This window comes from Eumetopias jubatus, unplaced genomic scaffold (genome assembly GCF_037043125.1).
Source record: "Eumetopias jubatus isolate StellerSeaLion01/CBP00866 unplaced genomic scaffold, mEumJub1_p1.0 scaffold_10, whole genome shotgun sequence".
Taxonomy (NCBI): Eukaryota; Metazoa; Chordata; class Mammalia; order Carnivora; family Otariidae; genus Eumetopias; species Eumetopias jubatus.
This window is the reverse complement of record NW_028274816.1, coordinates 79857599-79883239: the sequence shown is the minus strand read 5'-3', so window position 1 is coordinate 79883239 and position 25641 is coordinate 79857599. Positions and strand designations below refer to the sequence as shown.

Here is a 25641-nt window from a genome sequence, read left to right as displayed (position 1 = left end):
GGCTGGGGGGGCAGGTGCTGCTGCGGGTTCCTGACTGTCAAGCTGCTCTCTCTTGGCTTCTTGGTGCGGTTCCTCCCTGGGCCGAGCAGCAGAGCCCGGGGCTGACCCTGCAGGGGTGGGTGCCCCACGGGGAGTCTGGAGCCTGTGTTCCTTGGAGAGTCACCTGCTTATTTGCAGACCTGCGTGGGGGAGGCCAGCGAGGAGGCGGTCCCCTTCCCAGATGACCCGTTATTCTAGAGAAGAGGGATGCCAAACAAGGGTTGGAAGCACAAATGGAAGCTTGCCGGGCTCTGTCTGGGAGGGGCGCTGAGTTCGGGCGGATTCAGGAGGCCTCTGTGCGCCGGCTGCTGCCAAGGCCGGTCACCTCCTGTGTTGCTCCCAGTCAGGGACAGCCCGAGGGGTGCAGGACTGGGCTGTGCAGTGTCCGTGGCCGCCCTTCACCGCTTGCACACCTCTGACCGTCTCTGGACTGCTCCAGGATGTTCAGATCAGCGACCTCCTCCTCGAACGCCTCTGCCCGGCCGTGGCCTGAGGCTTCCTTCTCCTGTGTCCCCACCACATCCCTCCCCTGGGAGGCTGGTCCCGGCTGAGCAACTCTGGAGTCACCCCTGGTGGTGGAAAGAGCTATTTTCAGCCCTCCCATTGCTGCCCAGTATGGGCGTGTGGGGCGTTGATCCCTTGCTGTCTCTTTGTTCCCTTCTTGTGGGGTGTAACCTGGAGCTCCTGGGCTGTGAACTGGCACCAGATGGGGAGCCTGTGGGCCGGAGGCGACTGGGGCCCCACCCTTGCTCGGGAGCAGCCTCGGAGCAGCAGGTGGTAAAGCGGCCCCCACGGGGTCACCTTGGCCCTCACGGCTCCGTGCCGCCTGCCTTTGGTAGGGCCCATGGTAACCTGTGCTGCTCTCGCCAAGATGCGGCCGCTCCTGGAGCGGGGCTCTCCGCAGCATCCTTGCGGCCCCAGCTGGACGCCTGGGTCGTGGGCCTCGGCGCCCCACTCCCCACGGGGGCTCCCGGGGTGACTGGCAGGGGGCCCCTGTCCCATGTTGTGCTCCCCCACCCTCCTGAGCACCTGCACGTGGCACAGCGGTGGGCACTGTGGAGCTCCCTTTAGCGGGAGGAGAAAGCAGGAGTCTGGCGGGACGGAGGGGCGTGTTTCCAGTCAGTCGGAGCCGTCGGGAGGCAGACTGGCAGAGCTGATGAAAATACCATAGGTAGCCAAAGCAATTAATCACTAATTATTTCCTCAATAAGGTAATGGGCATTTCCGTGGTATATTTATGAGCTACCAGAAGGTCTTCAAAAAGCATATTTTTTCAAAGTACCTGGTTTGGCCAAATGTGTCCTGTGGGGAGCCTGGGGTCCTAATCTGCCTCCAGCCGGTGCCTGGGGACGGGGGTGGGGCAGTAGGGCAGACCAGCTTCCCCCTCGGGGAGCCTCCGCCCTGAGCTGCAGGTAGGGGCCACAGCCCTTCTTCGCTGGCCTCACAGGCCACGCAGGCCCCGGGCTGTCGTGTGATGCGCTGCACAGAAGTCTGTGTTGGCCGAGGCCGAGCCCCTCGGTGGTGCCTCAGGCTAGCACGGCCAGGGTCCGGCGGAAGGTGGCGGCTGGTGCTGGTGTCAGATTTGCAGCTGGGTCTGCAGCCGGGCTGTGGCTGCATCTGCCGTGTGGCTGGAGATGGGGGCCGTGGCCTGCTGTGTGCCCGTGGCCGTAACTCCGTCTGGGGCCTGCCACTCCAGGCGCAGGCTGTGGTCGGGGCCGGGGTTGGGCTGTGGCTGGTCTCAGGGTCCTTCTGCAGCCTGGACTCATGGAGCCACCTGGTCCCCCAGAAGCGGGGTTCCTTCCGGGTCATCCAGGATCTGGGCTCCAGGTGCTGGGAGACCCAAAGACAGGCCCTCCCAGGGCTCCCTGTGAGTCCCCAAGACAGCCCAGCCCATAAGCTCATCAGTGGCGCATACAGCAGTTTGGGAAGTAGTTAGGACATGTTTCCATAGCAACCAAGCCCCAACCTGCATTGGTTTCCTTCAAGGCTTCTCCTGGCCTCTCGTCCGTCCTTCCCTGGTGGCCCCACACCCCGTGAGGGCTGAGCCTGGGTGGGTTGGGCCTGGACTGGTCTGGTTCCCGGACTCATCCTGACCCAGAGGGCAGGTGCAGTGGGATGCTCCCCCGAGAGGGCCGTGCCCGAGGACTCCCCGGCAGTGGGCGGTGCCGAGCAGAACGCGGGCTTCCTCTGTGCCTAGCCCTGGGCTGGGAGGGGCTGTGGGCCTGCAGCGTTCCCAGCAGGTGTGTGCCCCAGGGACCCCACCGCCCAGTGGGGCAGGAAGGCCTGGACCCTGGCTGCAGATAGGGGATAGGTGCTCTGATGGGCGCAGGCGAGGACGTCAGGGGAGCGCGGAGGAGGCAGGCTCCAGACCAGCCTTGGGGCCCGAAGGCCCGGAGCTGATCCTCAAGCACAGATGGCAGTCCGGGCACTTGGGGCATGGGGACAGGCAGGAGCTTGGTCTGGGGGCCTCCCAGGGGCCGTGCGCTGCAGGAGCCCCGGCTGGCAGGTGGAGAGAGAGTGGGTCCTGTCCTGGGGCAGCTCGGAGTCTGGGGGACAGGGAGCTGCACTGGGAGGGGGGTGGGGGCCCGCCTGCTCAGAGCAGTTGCTGTGGTGCCCCTGGGCCCGTTCCAGGAGGGGAAAGGGAGGGCCCACCTGTGGGAGAGTCTGCGCGCAAATGCCTGCGGACCGTGCCAGGTGCTCATGCGTGCAATTCTCATAGCTGCCCGCTGTACGGCAGCTTACGCCAACAGCTGGAAGTGCTGGTATCTCCCCCACGTCACAGAGCAGGAAACTGAGGCACAACGTGCTGTCGAGACGCTGAGGTGCACAACGAACGGATGAGAGGCAGGCCTGGGATTTGAACCAGCCTCCGCTGGGAGGGTGAGCGGGACCGTGGTTCAGGTCACGCTTGAGGTGGGAAGCCAGGCTCTGGGGCAGAGGGCCGGAGGAGGGGCCGCGGCTGGTCCCCGTGTCTCACTACGTGTTCGTGGGCCCCTGGGAGCCCGGGCCAGTGCAGAGGAGCAGTGAGGCAGGATCCTAACTGTGCTGCGGGACCAGGTGTGAGGCTGTGTGTGGCTGCGGGTGGCTGTGTGCGCCACGTGTGGGCTGCCGGCTCTGTGTCCACATGGCCCCCACTGCCCACGGGAAGTCCGGTGGCCTGATCCTTTCAGCAGCGTTGACAACTGGCAGTTACCCTGATGTGCGGGCTTGTGAAACCTGTGTGCCGGTGTGTCTGTGTCTGTGTGTGTGTGCGTGTATGGAGTCTGCGCACGTGTGTATGCGCGTATGTGTGTCTGTGTGCGTGTACGTGTTTATGCACGTATGCGTGTCTGTGTGCGTGTGTGCACACACCTTTATGCATGTCTGTGTGCATGTGTGCGCACGTGTGTATGCGCGTGTGCGTGTGTGCACGCGTTTATGCACGTATGCGTGTCTGGATGTGTGCACGCGCGTTTATGCATGTAGGCGTGTCTGCACATGTGTATGCGCACATGCGTGCCTGCATGTTTTTGTACGCGTGTATGCATGTTTGTCTGCATGTGTGTGCATGCGTTTATGCGTGTATGCGTGTCTGCATGTGTGTGCACGTGTTTATGCGTGTCTGTGCATGTGTGTATACGCGTATGCGTGTCTGCAGGTGTGTATCTGTGCAACTCTGTGTCCCTGTGTGTTTATGTATGTACGTATATCTGTGCATGCGTGTCTGTGTGTGTGACAGACAGGGAGAGAATGGGGACAAGGGGCCTAAGTGAGCCACAGCAGAGTGTTTTTCTGCCCCGAGGCGCACACTCCTTGGATGCAGCGCACCAGCCGAGGCTTCTGGTACAGCTTCAGGCAGGGCCTGGCGGCAGGCCCAGTGCCAGACACCCCTTCCCGGCCACTCAGAGGCGCTTGAGGCTCCCTGGAGGGTTGGGAGTTGGCAGGTGTTACTTGAACACCCACAGAGCGTGGCCGTCACTGCAGACGCCCGGGTCCCCTCCTGTTCTCATGAGCCAGACTTCCCATTCTGGAGGAGAAGTTTCTCGATCCAGCTTCTCGTAGACATGGCCTGATTGCTCTGACCTGTGTCTTTCCTTCCCCCACCCTGCCCACGACTTCCCTTAAGGCTCAGCTGGGGCCCTGTCCCCAGGAAGACCTCTGGGCCCTCCAGCCTGCAGGGCCTCTGCCTCCAGGACATGCTGTCCACACCTGTGGGGCACAGGATAGGCATTCGGCCCAGCGGCCAGGCTGCCCTCATCTATCCTGGGCTCCTCGAGGCTGGGCCTGAGGCCGCGTCCCAGGGGCAGGGACCAATCCAGGTTAGCTCTTTCCCTAACTCCTTACCCCAGGACGCCATCTGGCCCAAGGTCTGGCCCCAGAAGAGTCAACCAATGCCTTTCCCCTCAGGCTGGGCTCCTGAGCACAGCGTGGTGTCTCCCTTCTGGTGGGCTCCTGCCCCCAAGGTGGGAGCACCTTGGGGGGGCCCTGGCACAGGGCAGAGCATCCACAGGTGGCTCCTGTCCATCTGGCCCTCTGTTGCTGTGTCCCTGGGAGCCGGCCCAGGTCGGGGGGGCAGGGTGGCTGGTGATCTGAGCCAGGACCCCCAGCTGCGCCCACACTGGGGAGGCCAGGTCCGTGACAAGGTCATAAGGCTACGCTGCACCTGAGGCGGTGGGTAGGCAGGCAGGGAGAGAGTGAGGTTGCCCCCCCACCCCACTTGGAGCTCTGTTGGGGGTCAGGGCATCATGGGTGCAAAGGATCCTCTGCTTCTCTCTGGATTGGGGGGGATGGGTTTTCCCCTTGCTCTTTTGTTCTGATTTAGAGCTTTAAGTAAGTGTGGTAGAGGAGGAGAGTCTGCTGGAGGATGTCAGGTGGGCCTTGGAGGACACAGATGGGTCTGTGGCCTTGGGGGGCTGCCTGGAAGCCCCCATGGGCCCTGTCTACCTCTCAGTTCTGCGGCTGATGGGGTGCCAGGGTGCTGGGCGCTGCAGTCGGTGCTGAATTCCTAACAGTGAGGTTGCAACTACAATGCCCACCTTGCAGATGACAGGAGTGAGGCCCCACGAGGTCAGTGTGCTTCCGTTGTGGGCCTGTAAGTGGTAGCGGGAGCCCAGGTTGGTGTTGCTCCATGGCCCATGTGCTAAGGTTTCTGCAAAGTTTCCACCCGTGCCTGCAGGCTGGTGTGTGCGTGAGGCACAGAGATGGGGAGGGGGTTATACGGGAGCGTGTGTGCTCGCATGTGTCTTCAGGACAGGCTCAGGAAGGGAGAGGGGCTTGGGGAGGGTGGCACTCTCCAAGGAAGGTAGGTGCACATTCAGATGTCTTTGCAAACACGAGGATACCCAGACACTGACTGGCAGACCTGGTGGGCAAGTTGGACGGGTCTGGCTTCCAGTGCCACCTCCATCACCTACAGGCTTTGAGACCTCGAGCAAACAGCGTCGTGCATCCTCAACTGTAGGACAGGTCACATGCATGCACCTTGCCTGTGCACCCCACACGAGTATGTGCAGGACTGTGTGTGCACACACACATGCACACACGCTCAGTGTGTCTGGCTCCTTCTCATCGACTGACACCTTCATAGGAAGACCTCTCACACCCTCCCAAGTCATCCCGCCGCTGTGCCCCTTTGTTAAATGTGACCTTGTTAAAAAGTCTGCGGGAGGAAGAGAGGAAGGGCGCACCCCCTGCACAGAAGCCGGGTGATGATTGCTGCTCAGTGTTACCTGCTTGCATAGGTTCTCAATCCTGGAGGTGTGGACAGCTGAGACCCCGTGCACCCCCTCTCCAGAGGTTGTTTGGGGCAACCCCTGCCTGAGAGCAGGGTGGGATTTATAACGCATCTGAACAAACATAGAGTGCATCTTTAAAAACCAATGCAGGAACCCATTTTGAAAACAAGGAGGATGATCGTAAACACGATGAAATATGCCTTTGAGAAGAAATTCAAATATAGACTTTGTCCACAGAGGAGAGTCTGTTCGAAAGGGGAGGCACAGCTTTGCTTCAGTGACTGTAACTCGCATCCGTGTTGGTCTGTTCTTTAGGCTGACTCTGCTGTCGGATGTGTGGGGAAGGGGGCACCGCAGAGATAGGAGGGAGACATCCTATCGTCTCCGTGTCGCTTTCTGCTGCTGAAATTCTCTTCGTCAGTTACTTGTCCCAGCTCTGCACCCCTGTCCCCCTGAAGAACATAAGCTTTGCGAGGTCCCCGCCCTCCCCTGCTCCTTTGCCACGGCATCCCCCGCACCTGGCGTGGTCTCTGGGGGTGGGCTCCCCTTCCCTCTCTGCCCACATCTAGTGGGGTGAATGGCTCCCACAGATGGAGCCAGCCCGGCTTCCCCGCAGCCATTCCCTCTGGCTGGGACCCCCACCAAGGCCAGCCTGTCACACATGTCCTCAGTGTGGCAGTGACCTAGGGGGCCCGTGGCCGGAAGGGAAGGGTGTGGTGGGGGTGGTGCATGAGCCACAAATTCTGGAGCCTTTGCTCTTCAAGCTCAGGAACCAGATAGACTTGGGCACATCTTCCGGTGAGCTTGCTGCCCCCGTCCAACACTCAGGGACCAAGTAACAGGGGCAGTAGGACTGTCCTGACCATCCAGGCTCTCGCTACTTGGGAACAGAATGGATGTGCACAGCAAGGAATATCTGCATATTAATATAGTGTGGACGGTAGTTTTTATACCTTTAGTATCTGCTGACTGGGAACACGTATAAAATTAACGTAAATTCAGCAAGAATTTTAAATGACTGTACTTTTTGAATCATAGAAATTGCTATATACACTTGACTTACACTTAAGCATTTCTTTGTGTTTTGGGGGGGTTTTGGGTGACATTTATAAATGGTACTGTTTCTCAAATTTCAAATTCTGGTTCTTCATTGACAATATATTGACTTTCGTATATTGGTCTTGTATCCGGCGATCTTGCTGTACTCAATTATTTGTTCCAGAAGCGTTTTTGGTGGGCTATGTTTTGTTTTGCTTTTTTGTAGATTTTGTAGAGCTTTTGTTTTCTGTATAGACAGCAATGCCATCAGAGAACAGAGATGGTTTTGGTTTTTCCTTTCAAATACGTATACCTACTGTTTCTTCTCCTGTCTTGCTGTACCAGCCAGACCCTCCTCCACATGGGTGCATCCCTTGCAGTAAATCCAGGGCCTGTGAGCAGGAAATTGCTGTCCAGCCTGTCACACTGCCCGCCGTGGTGGGCAAGCATCGAAAGCTTAGAGGGTCCCCTCTAAGGGGGAATGTGGGCCAGACCCAGCTTTGCACCTAGAGGTGCACGCCTTGGAATGTGCTTCTCGCCTGGCCCCAGCCGTGCTGCTCAGGCTGGGTGTGTGTTTGGGAGTTTGTGGTGGGTGGGGCAGGAAGGACGGGCAGGAGGCGCCGTCTCTGGGCCAACAGGGCTGGCCTTGCCCTTCAGGAACAGTTTATGCTCTGGGATCTGGGCTCAGGGCAGGGGACAGTGCCAGCATCCTGCAGCGGTGCTGGGCATGGTGGGGGCAGGGCTGATGCTCCCCCCCGCCGCCGTAGCCGTGGCTGGGGGAGCACCCCCCTCTCACTTGCTCATTGGCATCTGCTGTGTGTGCCAGACGGGCCCCTCCAGCTTCGGTCAGAATTGAAAAGGGACAGTGTCCGTCAGGCTTCTCACTGTGCAGATGGGGTAGCCAAGGCAGGGACATGGCTCCTACGGGAATGCGGGTTTCTCCAGACACAAGACGGGTGACCTGCTGGCCAGGGCTGATGCCCCGGGGACAACGAGCCCTGTGTGCAGGGTGGTTTCACTGTTTTCCACAGAATCTAAGGTGCGGTAGTGCCTACTGCTGCCCAGAGCCTCACCAGTAACGTAGTCAGTCTGTTGTCTACATTACATATTATGCAATTACAGTAGTTTAAGCTGGAGAAAAGAAAACGTTATTAAGAAACGTGTGAGGAAGTTTATTGAAAGAAAAACCCCGTGTGTTTATTGAAAGGCCCGTGTCGCTCAAGGATCCGCATGAGCTATGACAAGCCGTGATGTGCGATGCACTCCAGTTTTAAAGATGGGAAAACGTGAGAAAATGCGCCTCTTAGAACTGATAAAATAGGATGATTTATGAAATTAACAGTCATAAAATCACGTGAGCTGTGTAAAAACCACATTTTCTCTGCCTCCTCCTGTCAGATTCACTCTGTACGAATAACATCTGCAGGCGCCTTGGTGCGTGTCCTTCCGGATGTGCTGACGCCGCTGTCCGTAAATTTATACAATAATCTCTGTTGTGGACGCTCACCATGTGCTAATGAGCGCTGTGAGCCTCGGTTAGAGATTTACACACTCCCCAGGCAGGTGTGAGCCGTCCTCACCTTACAGCCGGGGAAACCGAGGCACAGAGGGGGCAGGGGGCTCAGCCTGAGCTTGAATCCAGGCCTGCCCCTCCTCAGACCTGAGCACTTAACCCACACGCCGCCCGAATCCTCCGTGGGCAGATACAAGCGTGTTTTCCAAACACGGTCAAGAGGAACATACTGTTCTGGGCCCTACCTGCCTTCCCGCCTCCCAGCCACACCCTGTGGGCGTCCTTCTGCGTCCACACACGACGAGCCGCTGCACCATTCCGCCCCGGCCCCGCACGCGGACGCTAGGGTATCTTCCAGGCTCCAGTGTTGTCAGACATGATGGTTAACCGTTCTCGGATGGCTTCCTCAAAAAAACTACCAGGTCAGTTTTCTCCTAACGCTTTGATGGTTTCAGTTGTGATGGATTTTAATGCACCTGCAGCCCCCGGTCTTCACGTGTCTGGGGGGCGGGCGAGGGCGTGCTGGGCTGGTTCCGTGTGAGTCCCCAGCTGCCTGTGGAGGGAGGGAGCTCAGAGAGGGGCTCCTGGCCCGGCCTGGTGAGGGGTGCAAGGTGGGCGGAGGAGGCCACGTTCTGTGTGCGCCCTGCCCCGAGAGCCGTCAGCGCCCGTCCTGCCTTCTGTGGGTGTTAGTCATGGTCCAGCGGCCGTGGGTCTGGGCCTTCGGAGAGGCGGACACTGAGCATGCATTCCTTCTGATCCTTTGAGCTCGGGACTGATGGTTGCCGGTACTTTACGGGAGGAAAACCTAGGCTGTGGCTGGAAACAGGATGGCGCGGGTTGCCGAGGCGAGGTGGAGCTCAGGCCCAGGCCCCTCCCCGCTGGGGCTTGTGTGTCTTGCCGGAGGCGGAGGAGGCGGTCCAGGCCTGCACACGCTGTGTGGGTGTCGGTGCGTCGGCCTCCCCCCCTTCACCCGCCTGTCGCCGTTGGGCATGGCCGGGAGCATGTGGGAACACGTGTCCACGACTGGCTGTGACGTTCTGGGCCTTCGTCCCCTGCTCCGCCGACCTTGATGTCTCATTTTGAGCAGGCGGCTTCGTAGGTGGTGGCGCCTTTGAGTGGCCACCGTGAACAGAGCCCCCTTCCCACCGGTAGAGACCCTGCGCCCACGCAGCACGGCCCACCGTGTGTTCTGGTGCACGGGTCGCCTTGGCGGCATGCCTTACCACCTCCACTCTCGATTTTGGGGCTCCCACTATGGCATGTCGGAGAGGGACTGGGGGCCCAAATGCAAGCACGGTGTCTGGCCGGCTCAGCAAGGTGCTGGGCACCGACCGAGGGACGGGGGACGCCGGCTGGCCCTTGGTCTGAAGGCACGGGTTTACCTGCCTCACGCCGGACGCGGTCTCAGGCCTGGCTAACGGCTGTGTTCCCTCTGGCAGGTGGCCCTCCCCCGGGTGGCGGCACGCCCTGGCACCTTCGAAACGTCCTCAGCGACTCAGTGGAGAGCTCAGACGATGAATTCTTTGATGCCAGAGGTGAGTGCACCCCATCGTCCCCTCATGGCCCAGATGGCCTTTCTCAAAGCCCCAGGAAGGGGATCCCTGTTGGGGGTTAGTGTCTCCCCCTCCTTGGACCCCGCGTCCCACACTTCACAGGTATCCAATCTGTGAGTCCCAGGGCAGGGGGTCCTGCCTTCACCCTGCAGCTCTCTGGGTCTAGCTCGGGGGCTATGCGAGGCGCTCGCTGTGCCGCAGAGTCCGCGGGGCGTGGGCACTGCCCTGCCCGGGCTTGTGGTTTAGTGGGGGGGGGGTGGAATCCAACGGTGACACCGAGGGAGACGCACGCCCGAGGGGCAAGCATGCCGCTGAGTAAAAGGCACCAGGTGTTAACAGCAACGGTGATGGCGGGTCCCTGGTGGACTCGGGGTGGGGAGGTCCGTGGGACCCTCTCCACCGTGACGAGGGACGAGGGGAAGGAGCCTTCCAGACACAGGAAGTGACAGCGGAGTCCATCCAGATTTTCCGAGGGTGGGTCCCCGTGGCCCCGCTCGCCTGGCCAGTGTGGGGGTGGATGAGAAGCACCAGGGCCCTCCTCCTGCACCCAGGGGCCCCGGTCCTCACTGGCCGGCTTGGCCCCCCCGGGGAGGCACCATATCTGGGGGCTCGGCTCACTCCTGGGACGGCCAGCTTTGAAATGCCTGGCAAAACAGGGTCTTGAAAGACAAACAGACTGTGTGCTAGGAAGACCTCGGACCCGAGCGGACACTTGGGACATGGTCTCAGCCGTGCTGTTGATCTTCTCCAGGCCTCAGTTTCCCTGTGAGCTCCGCGCCTCCAGAAATGGGGAATGCCCAGTGCAGGTGCCTTCCAGGAAGCCCAGCTGGGCAGGGGGTCTTGGCCCTGAGGCCAACCCTGCACCGGCCCAGTTGGGACTCGTTTGCTGCCCCCACTGGTGTCTGGCTGCTTCCCGGGGGCAACTGCCTATAGTGTGACAACAACAGTGTCAGTATGTTGATGCTCAGAACACTTTTACTTCACATACTTTGCAGTTCATCGGGGTGGGGTTCCCGGATGATGGGGAGGGCTTGTGGCGGGAGGCACTGTGCGTGGGCAGGTCAGGCCTGCTCACCTGCTTCCCCTCGGAGGGTCCTGCCCCCACCCTGCTAGCTGCTCCCCACAGCCTAGCACCCCAGCCCTCAGCCACAGGGGCCGCCCACAGGCTGCTGAGGCGCCCTTACTTCTGAGCTGCCCCCTCCCCACCTCCTGTGGGGTCTGTGTGGTCCCCTGGTCAAGGCCGTTGGAGTTTCTTTGGCTCAAGCAAGGCAGTCAGAGGTGAAGCTGTCCTTCTCTGCTGCCCTGAGCTGGGCCAGGCCGTGGGTGTCTGGGATTAGAGCTGTGCCCACGTTCTCCACGAGACCCGCGTGGTCAGTGAAATGCAATGGTTATCCCACCTCCTTCACTATGAGAAGCCAGGGACTGGAGGAAGGAGCAGGGTGTCTGCAGACCGAGTGCAGCTCTCGGGCCCAGCCTCCCGCCAGGAGGGGAGCAGGGAGTCTACCGGTGCCGGGCATGGAGACAAGAGACAGCAGAGGACACAGAAGACGTGGCCGCGGCAGACGCAGAGCCGACAGAGCGGCCACCAGGCCCCTGGTGTGTGTGCACGCGTGTGTGTCCTCTCGGGGAGGAACCCACTGTTGGCAGAGTAAACCCCCCCCCGCCCCGCCCCGGCTGAGTTTGAGACCAGGCAGAGGGGAGGCCCAGGGAGGGGGAGAGAGCGGGTTGAGGGGTGTGTGGGGGCAGAGAGTGCGAGAAGGCCATGGAAGATTCCAGAAAGCAGAGTGAGGGAGGGCGGCTCCCCAGGAGTGAACCAGGGGCTGTTGAGAGAGACCCAGACGGAGAAGGACCCACGGGGACGGAGAGGTCCTGAGCCCAGAGAGTGAGTGAGCAGGAGTGGAGCACGTGGCCAGAGCGAGGCCTGCCGTGGGTGGTGGGGGACAGTGTGACAGAGACTGCTGCAGCCTGAGAGGAATGGGGAGAGCCCTGGGGAGGCACAGGTGAGAGCTGAGCTGCGTGGGGCGGGCCGACGCCAGGCACAGGGACACGGCGGCACGTCTGTGAGGATGGTGCGCTTGCTGGAAAGAGACAGACCAAGGGGCTGTGCACCAGGAGAGGAGGGGGCCTCCGCACTGAGCCCTGGGGCTCCCGGGGCTCTGACCACCTCGCACACAGCCTGGGGGGGCCGTGGACCAGGAGAAGAGGGGGCCTCTGCACTGAGCCCTGGGGCTCCCGGGGCTCTGACCACCTCGCACACAGCCCAGGGGGGCCGTGGACCAGGAGAGGAGGGGGCCTCCATGCTGAGCCCTGGGGCCCCCGGGGCTCTGACCACCTCGCACACAGCCCGGGGGGGCTCAAGCTCTGTGGAGGAAGAGGGACTCGGATGTGTGGACAAGTGATGCTGGATGCCCAGCACTGGGGCTCACCGTCCTACTGCATCAGAGCAGCACACTGCTGTGTTTTCTCACGAAAGTGGATTCCTGTGGGATGGGGGTCGTGTCTCATGCCACACCCAGCAGGTGTGCAGTGAAGGTTGCACAGCTGTGTGCTTGGGAAACCGAGCTGGGAGACCAGGCCCTCAAGGTGGCTGCAGGCCGATCCTGCCCATGCCTCCTGCCCCTCGGACGGGACGCCCCAAGGCAGATGGCAGCGGAGGGTCAGGGCACAGCCCGCTCTGGGGCAGTGGCGGCGATGTGCTGTTATCTTCACGGGCTGTTCTCCAGGACCATGCTCTGCCCTGTGGTCATCATGCCCGCAGACACCGTGCTGACCACCTCTAACCCCAGGGCAGTCCCTGATGCCACGATGCGGTTTTACAGTGAGAAAGACTGAGGTTCGTAAACACACGTTACCATTCGAGGTCCGAGAGCCAGCAGACGGTGCGTCCAGGGTTGAAGAGAGTGCGTCGAACCCCAGAGCTGAGTTTTTAACCCCTTGGTGGTCCTGCTCCCCCAAAGGCAGTGCCACCTGACACTTTCTGACCGCACGTGGGCCTCTGCAGCTTTGCAGATTTAGGGCATCATCCTTTGTCCTCAGGACAGCTTGCTACAAAGGGCTGTGGAACCAGGGCCCCATGGAAGACATATGAGGACAGGAACAGCTGAGGGTCACGTGGGGCAGCGTCTGAACCGGAATCCGGCCAGGGGTCTGCCCAGAGCACAGCACTGCCCACAGGTGTCGCCATGCGCCCCGATGGAGGTCGCAAGGTCCTGAACTCTCTGCTTCGCTTTCTGAGTCTATAGAAGGGAAGTGATAACGATCGTTACCTTTGGGGGATTGTTAGGATCAAGTGGGGGATGTGTGTGAAGCACTTGAACGGTCTCAGGGCAGAGTGAGCATCCGGTAAGCGTGGCTGAACGCATCAGCGGGGCGAATGCGCCGGGCAGGAGCATGCGTCCCAGCAGGAAGTGGGGTCGGGGGTGGTCAGAACTCTGGACAGCTCCCCGCACTCCCGCTCCGCCATATTGGCACCGTCTTGGGCAGCAAAATGGGTCCTGTGCCCCATTTCGCGGCTGTCATGAGCTTGAGGGTTCTCCTCACTGGCCCGTTAATGTCTGCCCTATGAGAGAGGGCACAGCGCTCTTCGCCAGGAAGTCCCATCCCTTCAACAGCAGGGCCAGCAGATGCCTGTGGGTTCATTCTAGAGGAAATGCCCCTCTCTGGGATGGGGGACTGCACCCGATGACGTGGGGGACCCAGGGGCCTGTGCTCAGTGTGGTCGGGGAACATGGCCCCACCGACTCCTTCGGACCCATCCCTGAGCTCTTTGGGGAGGGGCACAGACGGAGACGGGGTTGAGGGGGCTGTCGGGGAGGGTGGAGGCGTTACTGGGTATAAGGTAGATGTGAGAGCCAAGGGGGTTCTGTGAAGCTCAAGGCTTGCCCAGAGCCAGATGTCTTCTGCTCTCCCAGGTACAGCAGAGCTGCTCCTGCCCCACTCAAGCCCCAAATACTGGTGGCAACCCCCTTCTCATGTGGAGGAATAACCTTACTGTCTTTATCAACCAGCACCCCCTATGCACTGAGACCTTTACCCCATTACCTCGTTGAATCCTCACGGCCGCTCTGCGGGGTGGACCTTGCCATACCCATTTTTCTGATGGGAAAACTGAGGCTTTGGAGAAGTCAAGTAACTTACCCAAAGAAAAACCGTGAGCTAGGGGCATGGCTTTCCTTTTCCTTCAGACACACTTCCTCTCAGGAAATACCACTCTTGCGTCAGGAATGGAGATACGAATGGGGTTTTCAGCCTCTCTCATCGCCATCTCCTCGTTCCTGTCTTTGGCTGCAGCCTGTGGGGGCCCCGTAGGGTGCAGCAGCAATGCCTGCTCGCAGTGGAAGCTTCTGGAAAGTGTCGCAGCTGTCCACAAGCACAAACACCTTCGGTAGTGGCAGTCGGCCTCCGCGGGTCCCCTGGACACAGCCCACGCGCTCATGCTCGTCTCTGCTTCCGCCCACAGAGGAGGTGGCTGAAGGGAAGAACGCCATCCTCATCGGGATGAGCCAGTGGAATTCCAACGACCTGGCGGAGCAGATGGAGACCATGGGGAAGCTGGAGGAGCATCAGGGTGAGCCTCTGCTTCTGGGCGCCCGGGGCGTGTGCACGAGGTGCTGCAGGGGGGCCGGAGTGCGGGCAGCCGTGGCTAGAAATCGGGTCTTCTGGAAGAGTCTCGCTTCTCTCCGGGTGCCTCCCCTGTTTGAATCTACGGTCCCTGAACATTGTGCCCTGCAGGGATCCCCATGGGCTCTCGTGCGGGGCTCTCTGTGCAGAGTGGCTGAGCTTCCTCTGTCCACAGGATGACCACAGGGGCACACGTTCCCAGGGGCAGGGGGCGGGGACCACGCTCCTTGGATGGCCAGACCTGTGGTGTTGGCAGAGCTGGTTAAGCTGGGGCGGCAGTGGAGGTACCTCTGGGAAGGAACCGGAAAGGGGAGCAGGGTGGACTGTAACGTCCAGCGGCTGAGTGGTTGCAGAGGGGTGTGCGGCTGGGGATTAATCCACACGGCTTTTCATGGAGGCCAGCTGGGCAGGAGCTTATCAACAGAGCGGGCCCACCCTCTCGGGCATCCTGCCCATTGGGCCATTTCGCACCACTAACCGAATGTTTCCTGAGCACCTACTGCGTCATTCAGGAGGCGGAACCAAGGTGCCTCACCTGGGGCCGCTGCCTTGTGATGGGGACTCAGGACCAGACAAGATGTAAGGGGTCAGGCTTGGGCGGAGGGTCGCTGGGCCCAGGGGGAGAGGGGTCAGGGAAGCCAGGCTTTGAGGGGCAGGGAAGGCCGTATAATCAGAGAGGGGCTGTGATGGATTAAGGTCACTCAGGAACGAGGGGCAGATCTAGAACCCTGCCTGGGGTCCAGGGTGCTAACTGTGTACGTGTTGTCCCCAGGCTCATTTTACCCGTCCCTCCTCCCACCCCATACAGCACCTCTTCCTCACTTCCCGTCATTCCTCACTCATGGGCTGGGTGCTCCGTGAGATGGTCCTGGCCCAGCCCAAGGGAAGGGCTGTCTTGCTGGCAGCCGGCTCGGTGCTGGCGTCTTGCCCATAGCCGCTTCCCTCGAGCCCCTTCCGCCCCCTTGGCTTGGAGCTCTCGCCATGCCCAAGAGCTGTCCGAGAAAAGGACACACCAGAGGTGGCTGTTCATTCTACAGATGGAGAACCCAAGGCTCACAGAAGCTGTGTCTTGCCCAAGGTCCTCGAGCTGGTGGCGGCATGGCGCTCAGATCCGTCCCGATCCCCAGCTGGACGCAGGCGGGGTCCAGGGCCTCTGCAGAGTAGTCAGGTCTTACAGAAAGGCCCTGGGCTACTGGCACGTTCCCAGGAAGGGCAGGCCCGAGTCTGGTCCCCAGGGCTCGTCCAGAGGCAACACCCCCGTTGTCACAGCTGCACATTTGCAGACGGACCCTTGGCCCCCTGCTCTTGCCTTCGCCCCAAACCCTGGAGGGGCCCAGAAGGGGTCACAGGTTCCAGCTACTTCCCCGGGAAAGTGCTCAGGAGCCATAAGACAAGTCCAGACTTGCACTCAGGGCCCATCTGGCCATCGGCTTCCCACCCCCGCCCCCTGGCGCCCAGAGAATGTGACTCAGCACAGTGCGAGCTGGGGAGGGGTGAGGAGAGGAGCCGGAGGGCAGGGGGAGGGACGCGGAGGGAGAGCTTGGGGCACTCTCCGTGCACGAACTTGGCTCTGCGGGCCAGGCAAGCTCACGCTACCTCTGGCACCTCTGTTTCTTCGTGGGCAGAGCAGGGCTAGTACCGGCCTTGTGAGGATTAAGTGAGTCAGGACTTGCCAAGTGCATTCCGTCCTGGGTCATCATAATGCTGGGACAAGTGCGTTCTGGCAAGCACCTGGCGGGCTTGCTGGGAGGGGTGCGTTGGGTCAGGGCTATGATGCTGATGCTGTTTCCTCCCCGCGGGCCGTGGGGAGCAGGGAGGGTGAGGAGCGGGAACCCGCTGTGTCTCCAGCCCCTGGGGGTGGTGTGATTCATCCACAGAGCAGAACACACGCATTCATTTCACCGGCCAGCCGTTACTGAGCCATGACACGGGCTGCCCCCATGCTCAGCGTGGGCACGGCCTCTGGCAGCCAAGGAGGAGCAGGGTCCTGGCCACGGTCACCCCGTGCAGGAGGACGTGGAGCGCGGGGCCTCGGGAGGGAGACCCGGGCATGACTCTGGGCGGCAGAAGCCCCGAGGACGCTTCAGGAGAAGGCTGCCCTCGAAACCAGCCTGGGTAGTCTCCGCCGCCCTCAGTGGTGAGCCCAAGTCCGTCTCAGCCACGACCTCTGCCCGGGGCTCCTGAGTCAGCTGTTCGGTAGCTGCCTGCCCAGCTCTGCCCCGACACCCGAAGCCGCTTCGCGCTCTCCGCATTCCTGACGGCACGTGATGTATGATATATACGATGCACACACATGCAGTCTAGAATATATAGTAAGACATAACGTATACTGTGTACACACACTATATATAACGTGTAGTACAATGTATCCACGGGTGTATCCGCAGTACAGTAATGTAATACGTGCATATTTGTGTGTAAACACACACACACGCTTCCTTTTTATTATTTCTTGAGGTGTTTCTTTCTCTCTCTCCCCTTCCGGACTTACCTTAGAGACATGCCAGAGCTGGGTCTCGCCTTGCCCTTCCTCTTCTTATTTCTTGGTCCTTGCTGGGCTCTCGCGATGTTGCTCGGCTCTAACCCCGCCTGTGGCTCACCAGTCCTGTCTTCTCCAGTTGTTGCCATCCCTTTGCTCAGCTCTTCCATGGAGTTTGTTGTTTTTTTTATTTTTTAAGCGATCATCCTTTCATTTTCGTGCCCTCTGGTTTTTTTCCGTAACAACCTATATATTGATCCATAGGTGCCATGGACTCATTCTGTGCTTTGTAAGGTCTCTATGCTCCCGTTCCTTTAAGTTTCAGAGCCTCCTGGTGGGTTAGAAGTGGATGGAAATAGCCCCCACGCACTTCAGTGTGGGCTAATTAGCCAGAGATCCCTAAGTGAGATTATGACACAGAACAGGAGCGAGCTTGAGTCCAATGATCTCGGGAAGCACAGGGCTGCCATTATTAACATTGTCCAAGGAAAGCAGGTCCTGCCAAGTTCTTTTTAAAATTGAGACATAATTCACAGACCATACAATCCCCGCTCTTAAATTGTATACAATTCAGTGCTTTCTGTGTATTTTGTGTATTCATGAATCTGAGCAACCATCACCACTGCCTAATTCCTGAACAGAAAGAAATCCCATACCTGTCAGCAGTCACTCCCCATTTTTCTCTCATCAAAACCCTCGAATTTCATATAAATGGAATCCAACAATATGTGACCTTTTGTATTTGCTGTCAGCCTTAGCATCGTGTTTCTGAGACTCATCCGTGCTGTGGCATGAACCAGAACGTCATTCCATTTTATGGCTGAATAATAGTTCCACATACTGTTCATGCATTCATCAGCTGGTGGACATTTGGGTTGTTTCCACTTTTTTACTGTTATGAGTAGCATTGCTGTAAGTGTTCATGTACAGGTTTTTGTGGGGACACACTTCCAGTTCTCTTGGGCATGCACCCACGACTTGGAGTGCTGGGCTGCCACATTCCCTTCCCACCAGTGTTGTGCCAGAGTTCAGACTAATCCACGTTCTTGCCAACATTTGTCATTGTCAACTGTTTGATAATAGCCATGCTAGTGGGTGTGACGTGGCATATGATTGATTATGGTTTGGATTTGCATTTCCCTAATGACTGATGATGATAAGCATATGTTCATGTGCTTATTGGTTGTTGTTCATCTTCTGTGAAGAAATGTCTACTCAAATCCTTTGCCCATTTTAAAATCAGGTTGTTTGTCTTTCTCTTGTTGAGTTGTAAGTGTTCTTTATGTACTGTGGATACTAGACCCTTATCAGTTATATGATTTACAAATATTTTTTCCCATTCTGTGGGTGTCTTTTCACTCTCTTGATAATACCTTTTAGAGTGCAAATTTTTGAAAATCTGATGAAGCCCAATTTATCTATTTTTGCTTTTATTGTTTCTATGTTTGAGGCCATATCTAAGACGCCATCAACTAATACAAAGTCATGAAGATTTACCCTTTGTTTTTCCTTAAGAGTTTTATAGTTTTAGCTCTTACATTTAGGTCTTTGATCCACTTTGAGTTCATTTTTATGTAGAGTGTGAGGTAGGGGCTCAACTTCATTGTTTTGCCTGTGGGTAACCAGTTGTACTGGAACCATTTATTGGAAAGACAATTCTTTTTTTTTTTTTTAAGACTTCATTTATTTATTTGAGAGAGAACAAGAGCGAGAGAGAGAAAGCATGAGTAGAGGGGAAGGATAGAGGCAGAGGGAGAAGCAGGCTCCCCACTGAGCAGGGAGCCAGACACGGGGCTTGATCCCAGGACCCTGGGATTCTGACCTGAGCCAAAAGCAGATGCTTAACCGACTGAGCCACCCAGGTGCCCTGGAAAGACAATTCTTGAATTGTCTTGGCCTCCTTGTCAATTGATCAGAAACATATGGATTTGTATCTGGACTCTCAATTCTATTCCACTGATATGTGTGTATCCTGAGGCCAGCACCACATCGTCTTGATTACTATGCCCTTGTAGTAAGTTTGAAATCAGGAAGCAGGAATCCATGTGTTTTGCTCTTCTTTTGCAAGTTTGTTTTGACTATTCTGTATTCCTTGTATTTCCATGTGAATTTTAGAATCAGCATCTCAATTTCTGCAAAAAAACCCAGCTGGGATTTTAATAGGGGTTGTGTTGAATCTGTAGATCAGTTTGGGGAGTATTGCCATCTTAACAATTTTAGTCTTCCCATCGATGAACATGGGCTGTCTTTCTGTTTCTTTAGTTCTTCTTTAATTTCTTTCAGTGATGTTTTGTAGTTTTCAGGGTACAAGTCTTGCATTTGTTTTGTTAAATTTATTCCAAAGTATTCTATTCTTTTTGATGTGATTGTAACTGGATTATTTTCTTAATTTCATTTATGGATTATTTGCAAGTATGTAGAAATGCAATTGATTTTTGTGTATAACCTTGTATCCTGCAACTTTGCTGAAATCATTTATTAGGTTTATTTTAGGGGGAGGATTCCTTAGGATTTTCTATATACAAGATCATGTCATCTCCAAACAGGTAGTTTTACTTCTTCCTTTCCAACCTGGATGCCTTTTATTTCCTTTTCTTGCCTGAGTTCCCTGGCTAGATTCTCTAGTATAATACTGAGTAGAAATGGTGAGAGCTGACATCTTGTCTTGTTCCCAATCTTCAGTGGAGTTTTTGGTCTTCCGCTGTTAAATATGATGCTATCTGGGTTTTTTGGGTTGTTTTGTTTTGTTTTGTTTTTTGTAGTTGTCATTTACCTGGTTGAGGAAGTTCCTTCCGATTCTGGGTTTGACCAGTGCTTTTATCGTGAAAGGGTGTTGAGTTTTGCCAAATGCTTTTTCTGCATCTATTGAGATGATCCTGTGGGTTTTGTCCTGTTTGCCAGTACTATGATTGCTTTTCATGTGTATTCCTGAGCTATATTCCACTTGGTCCTTGACATGTTGCTAATCTTTTATGCTCAGAGTTTGCATATGTCTTTCAGAATTATTTATACTAATAGTCTATGAGCTGTCACTTAAGGGACTGCTTACAGTCTTGTTTTAGGAACAAACGGTGTCATCAAGACCACATTCTTATTGACAGGAGGGAAGCAGGCACTGCCCAGGAGTCCCCGACCACCTTCTCTGCCTTTGCCTTTCCAGAGAGCTATTTTATTTTCCCCATCGTTCCTCTCAGACTCTGGCTTATGCCCTGTGTCTAGATAATGTTCTCAAAGAGTGGTCCCTGGACCAACAGCATCACTTGGACACTTGTCAGAAATGTGAATTTTGGAGCCGCCTCCCAGACTCACTGAATTTGCATTTTAACTACCCTTTAGGTCCTTATGGTGATTGCTGAAATCTGAGGGCCATTCATTATGGTGCCACTAGCTGGCCAAGGGGTCCGCAGGTCCATTCTCCTGGACTCACCTCCCTCAGTCACTGAGTTTGGCATCTTCCTTCCATGCTGTCGGTGTTCCTGTGATACTGGGTGATACTGTCTGTGAACCCAACTTCGTAGTCGCACTTCCCCCATATCCCAGCCTATTGCTGGGTGATGTGATGTGTCTGTTTATTGCAAACAACTGCCATCTAATTATTGGGGAGGGTAGAACATGCTGCTGGGTGACATCAGCTTCTGGTTTGTTCTTCTTGGTATTTTTAGCTTCCCAGGGTGTCCCGTTCCTCAAACATTCAGCGCTTCCCACACCTGAAGGCAGATGCCTCTGCTCAGTACAAGCCGGTGTTGGAAGGAGAACGAGCACACACCCAGGCAGTTGCACAAGCTTCCTTGGCCCCTGGATTTTCCATCGAGGAGCCTGCTCCCTCCTCCCGCCTTTGGCCGGCCCTCCTTCCTCTGCAGGATGCAGGTTATGGCTTCCTCTCTCCTCAGGCGGCGTAAGGGACGTTTGACCTTTGAAGTCTTCGGGAATTCCATGCTGACAAGGGTCTCACACTTGATTTTATGCTCTGCTGTTGCTATCTTAAAATTCTTATTACTTTTGAGCAAGGGTCCCCACGTTTTCATTCTGCATGGGCTCTGCAAACCCCGTCACCAGCGCTATCTACCCCCATCCGTTCTCTCTGCTGTCTACCTCTTGGTGTGCCTGACACCGTCTGGTCTGCCAAAGACACCCCCTTCTTATTTTATAGTACTGCTAAAGACCAATTCCTAGGAAAATATTTGGTGTCATTTTCTAGGGATTTGGGGCAGGAGAAAAAGCCTGGATCATGTTATCCGTTTACCATTTCTGTTCAGCCCCAGTGTGCTGTAAACCCAATGACTTCATTCTGCAGTGAGGCCGGCACGTGGGTTTTCCTTGTCTGAGGAGTGAAGGGTAAATCCCCCAGCTGGGCACGGAGGCCATCAGTGAGCTTCTCGCCCTCCCTCCGGCCGTTGTAATTGTCCAGGGTTAGTAAGCTCACCATGGCCCCAGGAGTCAATCAGCCGTGGCTGGCTCCCACCACGGACATTGTAGGGGGCTGTCAGACCGATCCCAAGGCTGTCTTCGACTCTGTAGTCCTCACTTCCAGGCCATGCTCCCCCTCCTCTCCTGCTCAGCCGGTGCGCTAGCCAAAGCCACCAGGCGGCTGCTTGCTGACCGTGAGCACTTTCTCCGGGAGCCTTCCTGATGCCCAGCCTCTCCCAGACTGCCTCCGCGCTGCCCCACACGGCTTAGGGGGACTCTTGTGTGCAGTGCCGACCAGCCTGCTGTGTACAGCCCTGCCTCTCCGGACCTGAAGCGGGGAGGGGCTCACCGCACATTCATGCCTTCCCTCCCTCGCTGTGCGTTCGACCCACGCGTGCTGGCACTCACTCCATGCTGGGCGACGTTGGGGACACACTGACGGCTGCAGACGGGGGCGGGCAGACACAGTCCAGTGGGTTGACCCCTCACAACAGTGGGGTCCACGGGATGTGGAGCGTGAGCAGGGACATGCAGGGCCGGGAGGTCTTGCTGGGCTCTGGACCGACCCACGAGGGTGCCCCGGGCGGGCAGAAGGAGCTGCAGGTGCAGAGATGCAGAGGAGGGATGAGCAGCAAGGAAATGGGGGAAGCACACAGGGTTCCTCTTGCCTGAAGTCAGAGTGCGAGGTGCAGGGCTGGGGACAGTGAGCGGTGGGGAGGGGAGGCTGAAGCCAAAGCCCTGGGATGGCGAGGAGTCCAGGCCTTCCCGGGGGGGCCCTCGGGATCCATGGGGTATAGTTCAAGCAGGACCACTTTCTAGAAAGTTCATTCTGGAAGCCAATAAGAAGGCTATAGGAGGGCCTGGGAATATGTGCAGGGGTGCAGGGGTGCAGGGGGCCAGGTGAGAGGTCATGAGGGAGCCCTGACCCTGCCGCTCAGCAGATGCTGGAGGCTCCATGTGCAGGGGCACCCTGAGCAGGAGGGTGGGGGTCTTTCTCTCAGCCCTGCTTCCAGGGTGGCTGGCAGAGCCCAGGGCATCAGCTCTGCCCTCCAGGCTGCCGCGGTGGGGAGGGTGCCTAGCGCCTTCCTCCCCAAGGCCCCGGCTGCCCAAATGCTCCCCCCACTTCCGTGAGGCAGGTGTGTGGTGGAAATGCTTCTCTCCATCCCGGAGTGGGGGGGTCTGGTTTGTTGGAAGTGGGTGGGGAGGGGAAACCGCGTCTGTGGGGAGGAGACGGGGCCCTGCCCTGCGTTCCGCCCCCTGCACGGCCCCTCCTGTCTGCTGGGGCAGGGGTGCAGCCAAGTGGGGTCTCCTTGGGTAGCAAGAGCCGAGCTGGTGCATACCTGCTTCGTCGTCCTCCTCTGAGGAGCCTGCCTGGCAGGAAGGGCAGAAGCCGGGGCTCAGCCCTGCCGGGGAAGAGGGAGGGCTCCAGGCTTTACCTCCTCCTGCAGCCGGTTCCTTCCTGCCCCGTGGTCGGATCCGTGGCCTCTCCAGCCCCCTTGACGCCCAGCTCAGGCTTCACCACGGGAGACACCAGCACCAGGCAGCCCAGCCTTCCTGGGCACACCCCCTCCCCCGGAGGAAGCACCGTCCACACTGCCTGAGCCATCCCAGGAGCCCCCACGGGGCAAGGGGCACGGGACGAGCCCCTGGCAGACCGGGGCGTCCAGAGGGGCCAGATGTAGACATTGGGTACCGACTTTATCCTTCTGAGCCGAATCTCGGTGATCAAGCGTGTGGGGACGCAGTAGGCAAGCCATAAAGCCCCGGTCCTGGGGCTGGCTCTGCCTTCCCGCCTGGCCTCCCTCCTCCCAGCCGACCCGCATGTGTCCTGGGGGCACTGGCATTGCAGAGACCCCCCTCCTGGCTTCCTCCAGCTCTGCGCCCCTGCTCCCCAGCCTCAGGCTTCCGCGGCCCTGCTCCACCTCCCTACCCGTCATTACAGCCACTGAAATCCTGCCCGGGATACAAGGCCTGCTCCATTTCTGGTAACGAAAGTGTTTTATGGTGTCAGTGGCTCAGAAACTGTCTAGGCGAGTCACCCCTAGGGCCTGGCGCGAGAACGGACGACCATGAGTCAGACCGGGCCTGTCCCTCAGCTCCGTGCCCTCACACGTAGTAGGTGCCCGTGGGACACCCCTGCGTGTGTGCTGTGCTCAGGGCTTGCGGCCAAAGCTCTGAAGGGCCTTGGGTTGGGGGTCAGTGTTCCCAGATCTGAATAATTTTATCTTTAAATCTGTGTTTTGTAAGTGCAGCCAGGTGGGATGGGGAGAGAGTGTGCACTGGGGCTGCCTCCTGCCCCCTCCCGGTCTCCCTGGGTGTCTCCTCCCCTGCACCTGCCCACGGGGCCTGGGTGGGGGAGGGCTGGGGTCAGGGGCACGTGCCCCAGGGCGTCTCAGGGCAGAGCAGCCGTCCAAAGTATTGGCTTTGGGCTTTGCCTCTCCAGGGTTCGGTTTCCTCCCCGGGAAATGGGCCTCCCTCCCAGGCCAGGCTCCGCCACAGCCCCGCTCTCCCTTGGACGCGTCCCTGGGGCCCCTGGGTGGGAATGAGTCCCCCCTCGGCCTCCCACATCCCCCCAGCCCCTCCCTCCATGCTGGGCAGGTGGAAGGTGCTCAGCACAGGAGGGTCTTAATGTCCACGCTGGGCCCCATGTCTCTGGGAGGTGGGAGCTGACTTCCCCGTGGGCCTGATGGGGCTCAGACGGGACGCTGGTCTCGGCCTGACCTGTGGGCCTGGCGGTGGTTTTCCTCGCTTCCGCGGCATCTGCGGGCTCAGCACGGGGAAGCCGCCGCCGTGGCCGCCTCATCATGCTGCAAGCGGGCTCCTCTGTGAGGCCAGGCCCCTGCGCTCGTCTGCACCTCCCTCGCACCCGGGCTCTGTCCATCGTCCTCTGCCCACGGTCCTGACGGACACGGGGACACATCCTGCCCCAGTCGCTGGGAGTCGGGAAGCAGATAGGACCCACTTGCTGAGTGCTCGCCGTGCGCCCGGCTGTGTGCTCAGGGCTCTCCACGCATGAATGCCCCCCGAGGTGGGCAGCACCGGCTCCCCAGGTTATCGGGCAGAGACTGAGGCACGCAGAGTGACCTGCCCAGGGGCCGCACACTAGCACAGGAGGGCCCAGTGTCTGCATACAGGTGTTTGCACCTGAGTGTGCACAGGGACCCGAGAGCTCGGGCCACCGTGCTAGAACAAGGCCTGGAGAGGGAGGGTGACCTGCCTTAGGTCACACAGCAAGAGCGAGTCAGTGGGAGCCCACCCCCAGCTCTGCGGCTCCCCTCTCTGGTCTTGGCAGCCTCTGTGAGCACTCAGGTCTGGGCCTCAGTGGGGAGGGAGGTGGTCGACTGGGACTCCTGTGAGGACCTGAGCTGCAGAGGAGGCCCTGGCGGGCAGGGGGAGGGGCTGCGGGTGCTCTGGGGCCGCTTCACTCATGGGGAGGCAGTTCCAGGCTTCCGGGGAGGCAGCTCCGGGCTGCCATCAGCCCCTGGATGGTTGGCGGGAGGTGCGGGGTTTCCCAGCTGAGCGTCCTTGCGTTCTGCAGGGCAGGGAAGAGTCACTTTGCCTGGGAAGGGTGTCCTGGACGTTGAACCACGCCTTCGAGAACGGGGGTCCTTGGGGATGCGGCAGACACCTCTGCTTCAGGGAACTCAGGCCTGCTCAGGAGGCTGCGATCTGTGGGCACGGTCCTGCCCCGGGGCGCCACCTCGCTCCCCAGACCCTGGTCGGGCCACTTCTCTGCCGTCCCTCGGCTGGTCTGGACGCAGAGAGGGCAGAGCCGAGGGCCGTTCAGCTGGTGGGCTAGATGTGAGCGTTGAGGCCCCGCATGTGTCGTGCACGGGGCCTGACCGCCTGGGCCCCCGTGGGCTGGGGCCTGGCCGGCTGGGTCTGGGGGCTCCGGGGGCTTCCGGCTTGGTCTCCTTTCTGAGCAATCCCTTGGGGGAGCCGTGGGTTGGAGGGAGGGAGCTGGCCTCTGCTGGCCCTGGCTCTGTGCTGGCCACTGGGGCGGGAGAAGGCTGAGCAGGCACCCAGGGGCCGCTTTCCCGAGAGGCTTGCTTGCCAGGCTCAAACCGCGATGAAGGGGAGCCACTGCGGGCCCGCAGGCGGGAGAGCGGCCTGGGCAGAGTGCGCGTCCAGGCGTGAGTCTGGCGACCGGAGGCGGAGAGCTCAGCCGGGCGATAGCAGGGGTCCCCAGGGGCTGTGTGGGCTGGGGCCCACCCTTCCCTGCTGTGGACCCGGACTTCCCCTCCGTGGCTGTGTGATTTCAAGGAGGTCACTAAAAAT

General features: G+C 58.6%; 1 protein-coding gene across 1 annotated transcript in view; it reads left to right on the top strand.

The window, feature by feature from the left end:
- Positions 1–654: 654 nt before the first annotated feature.
- The window catches only part of PITPNM3 (PITPNM family member 3), a 57270-nt gene continuing 32283 nt past the window's right edge, over positions 655–25641 (top strand). Inside the window, exons 1-7 of the mRNA XM_088027047.1 lie at positions 655–1014; positions 1487–1866; positions 4169–4337; positions 6425–6551; positions 9457–9621; positions 9744–9839; positions 14317–14424. Of these exons, the coding sequence (XP_087883173.1) occupies positions 655–1014; positions 1487–1866; positions 4169–4337; positions 6425–6551; positions 9457–9621; positions 9744–9839; positions 14317–14424 (1405 nt within the window). The remainder of the gene's footprint in view (positions 1015–1486; positions 1867–4168; positions 4338–6424; positions 6552–9456; positions 9622–9743; positions 9840–14316; positions 14425–25641) is intronic.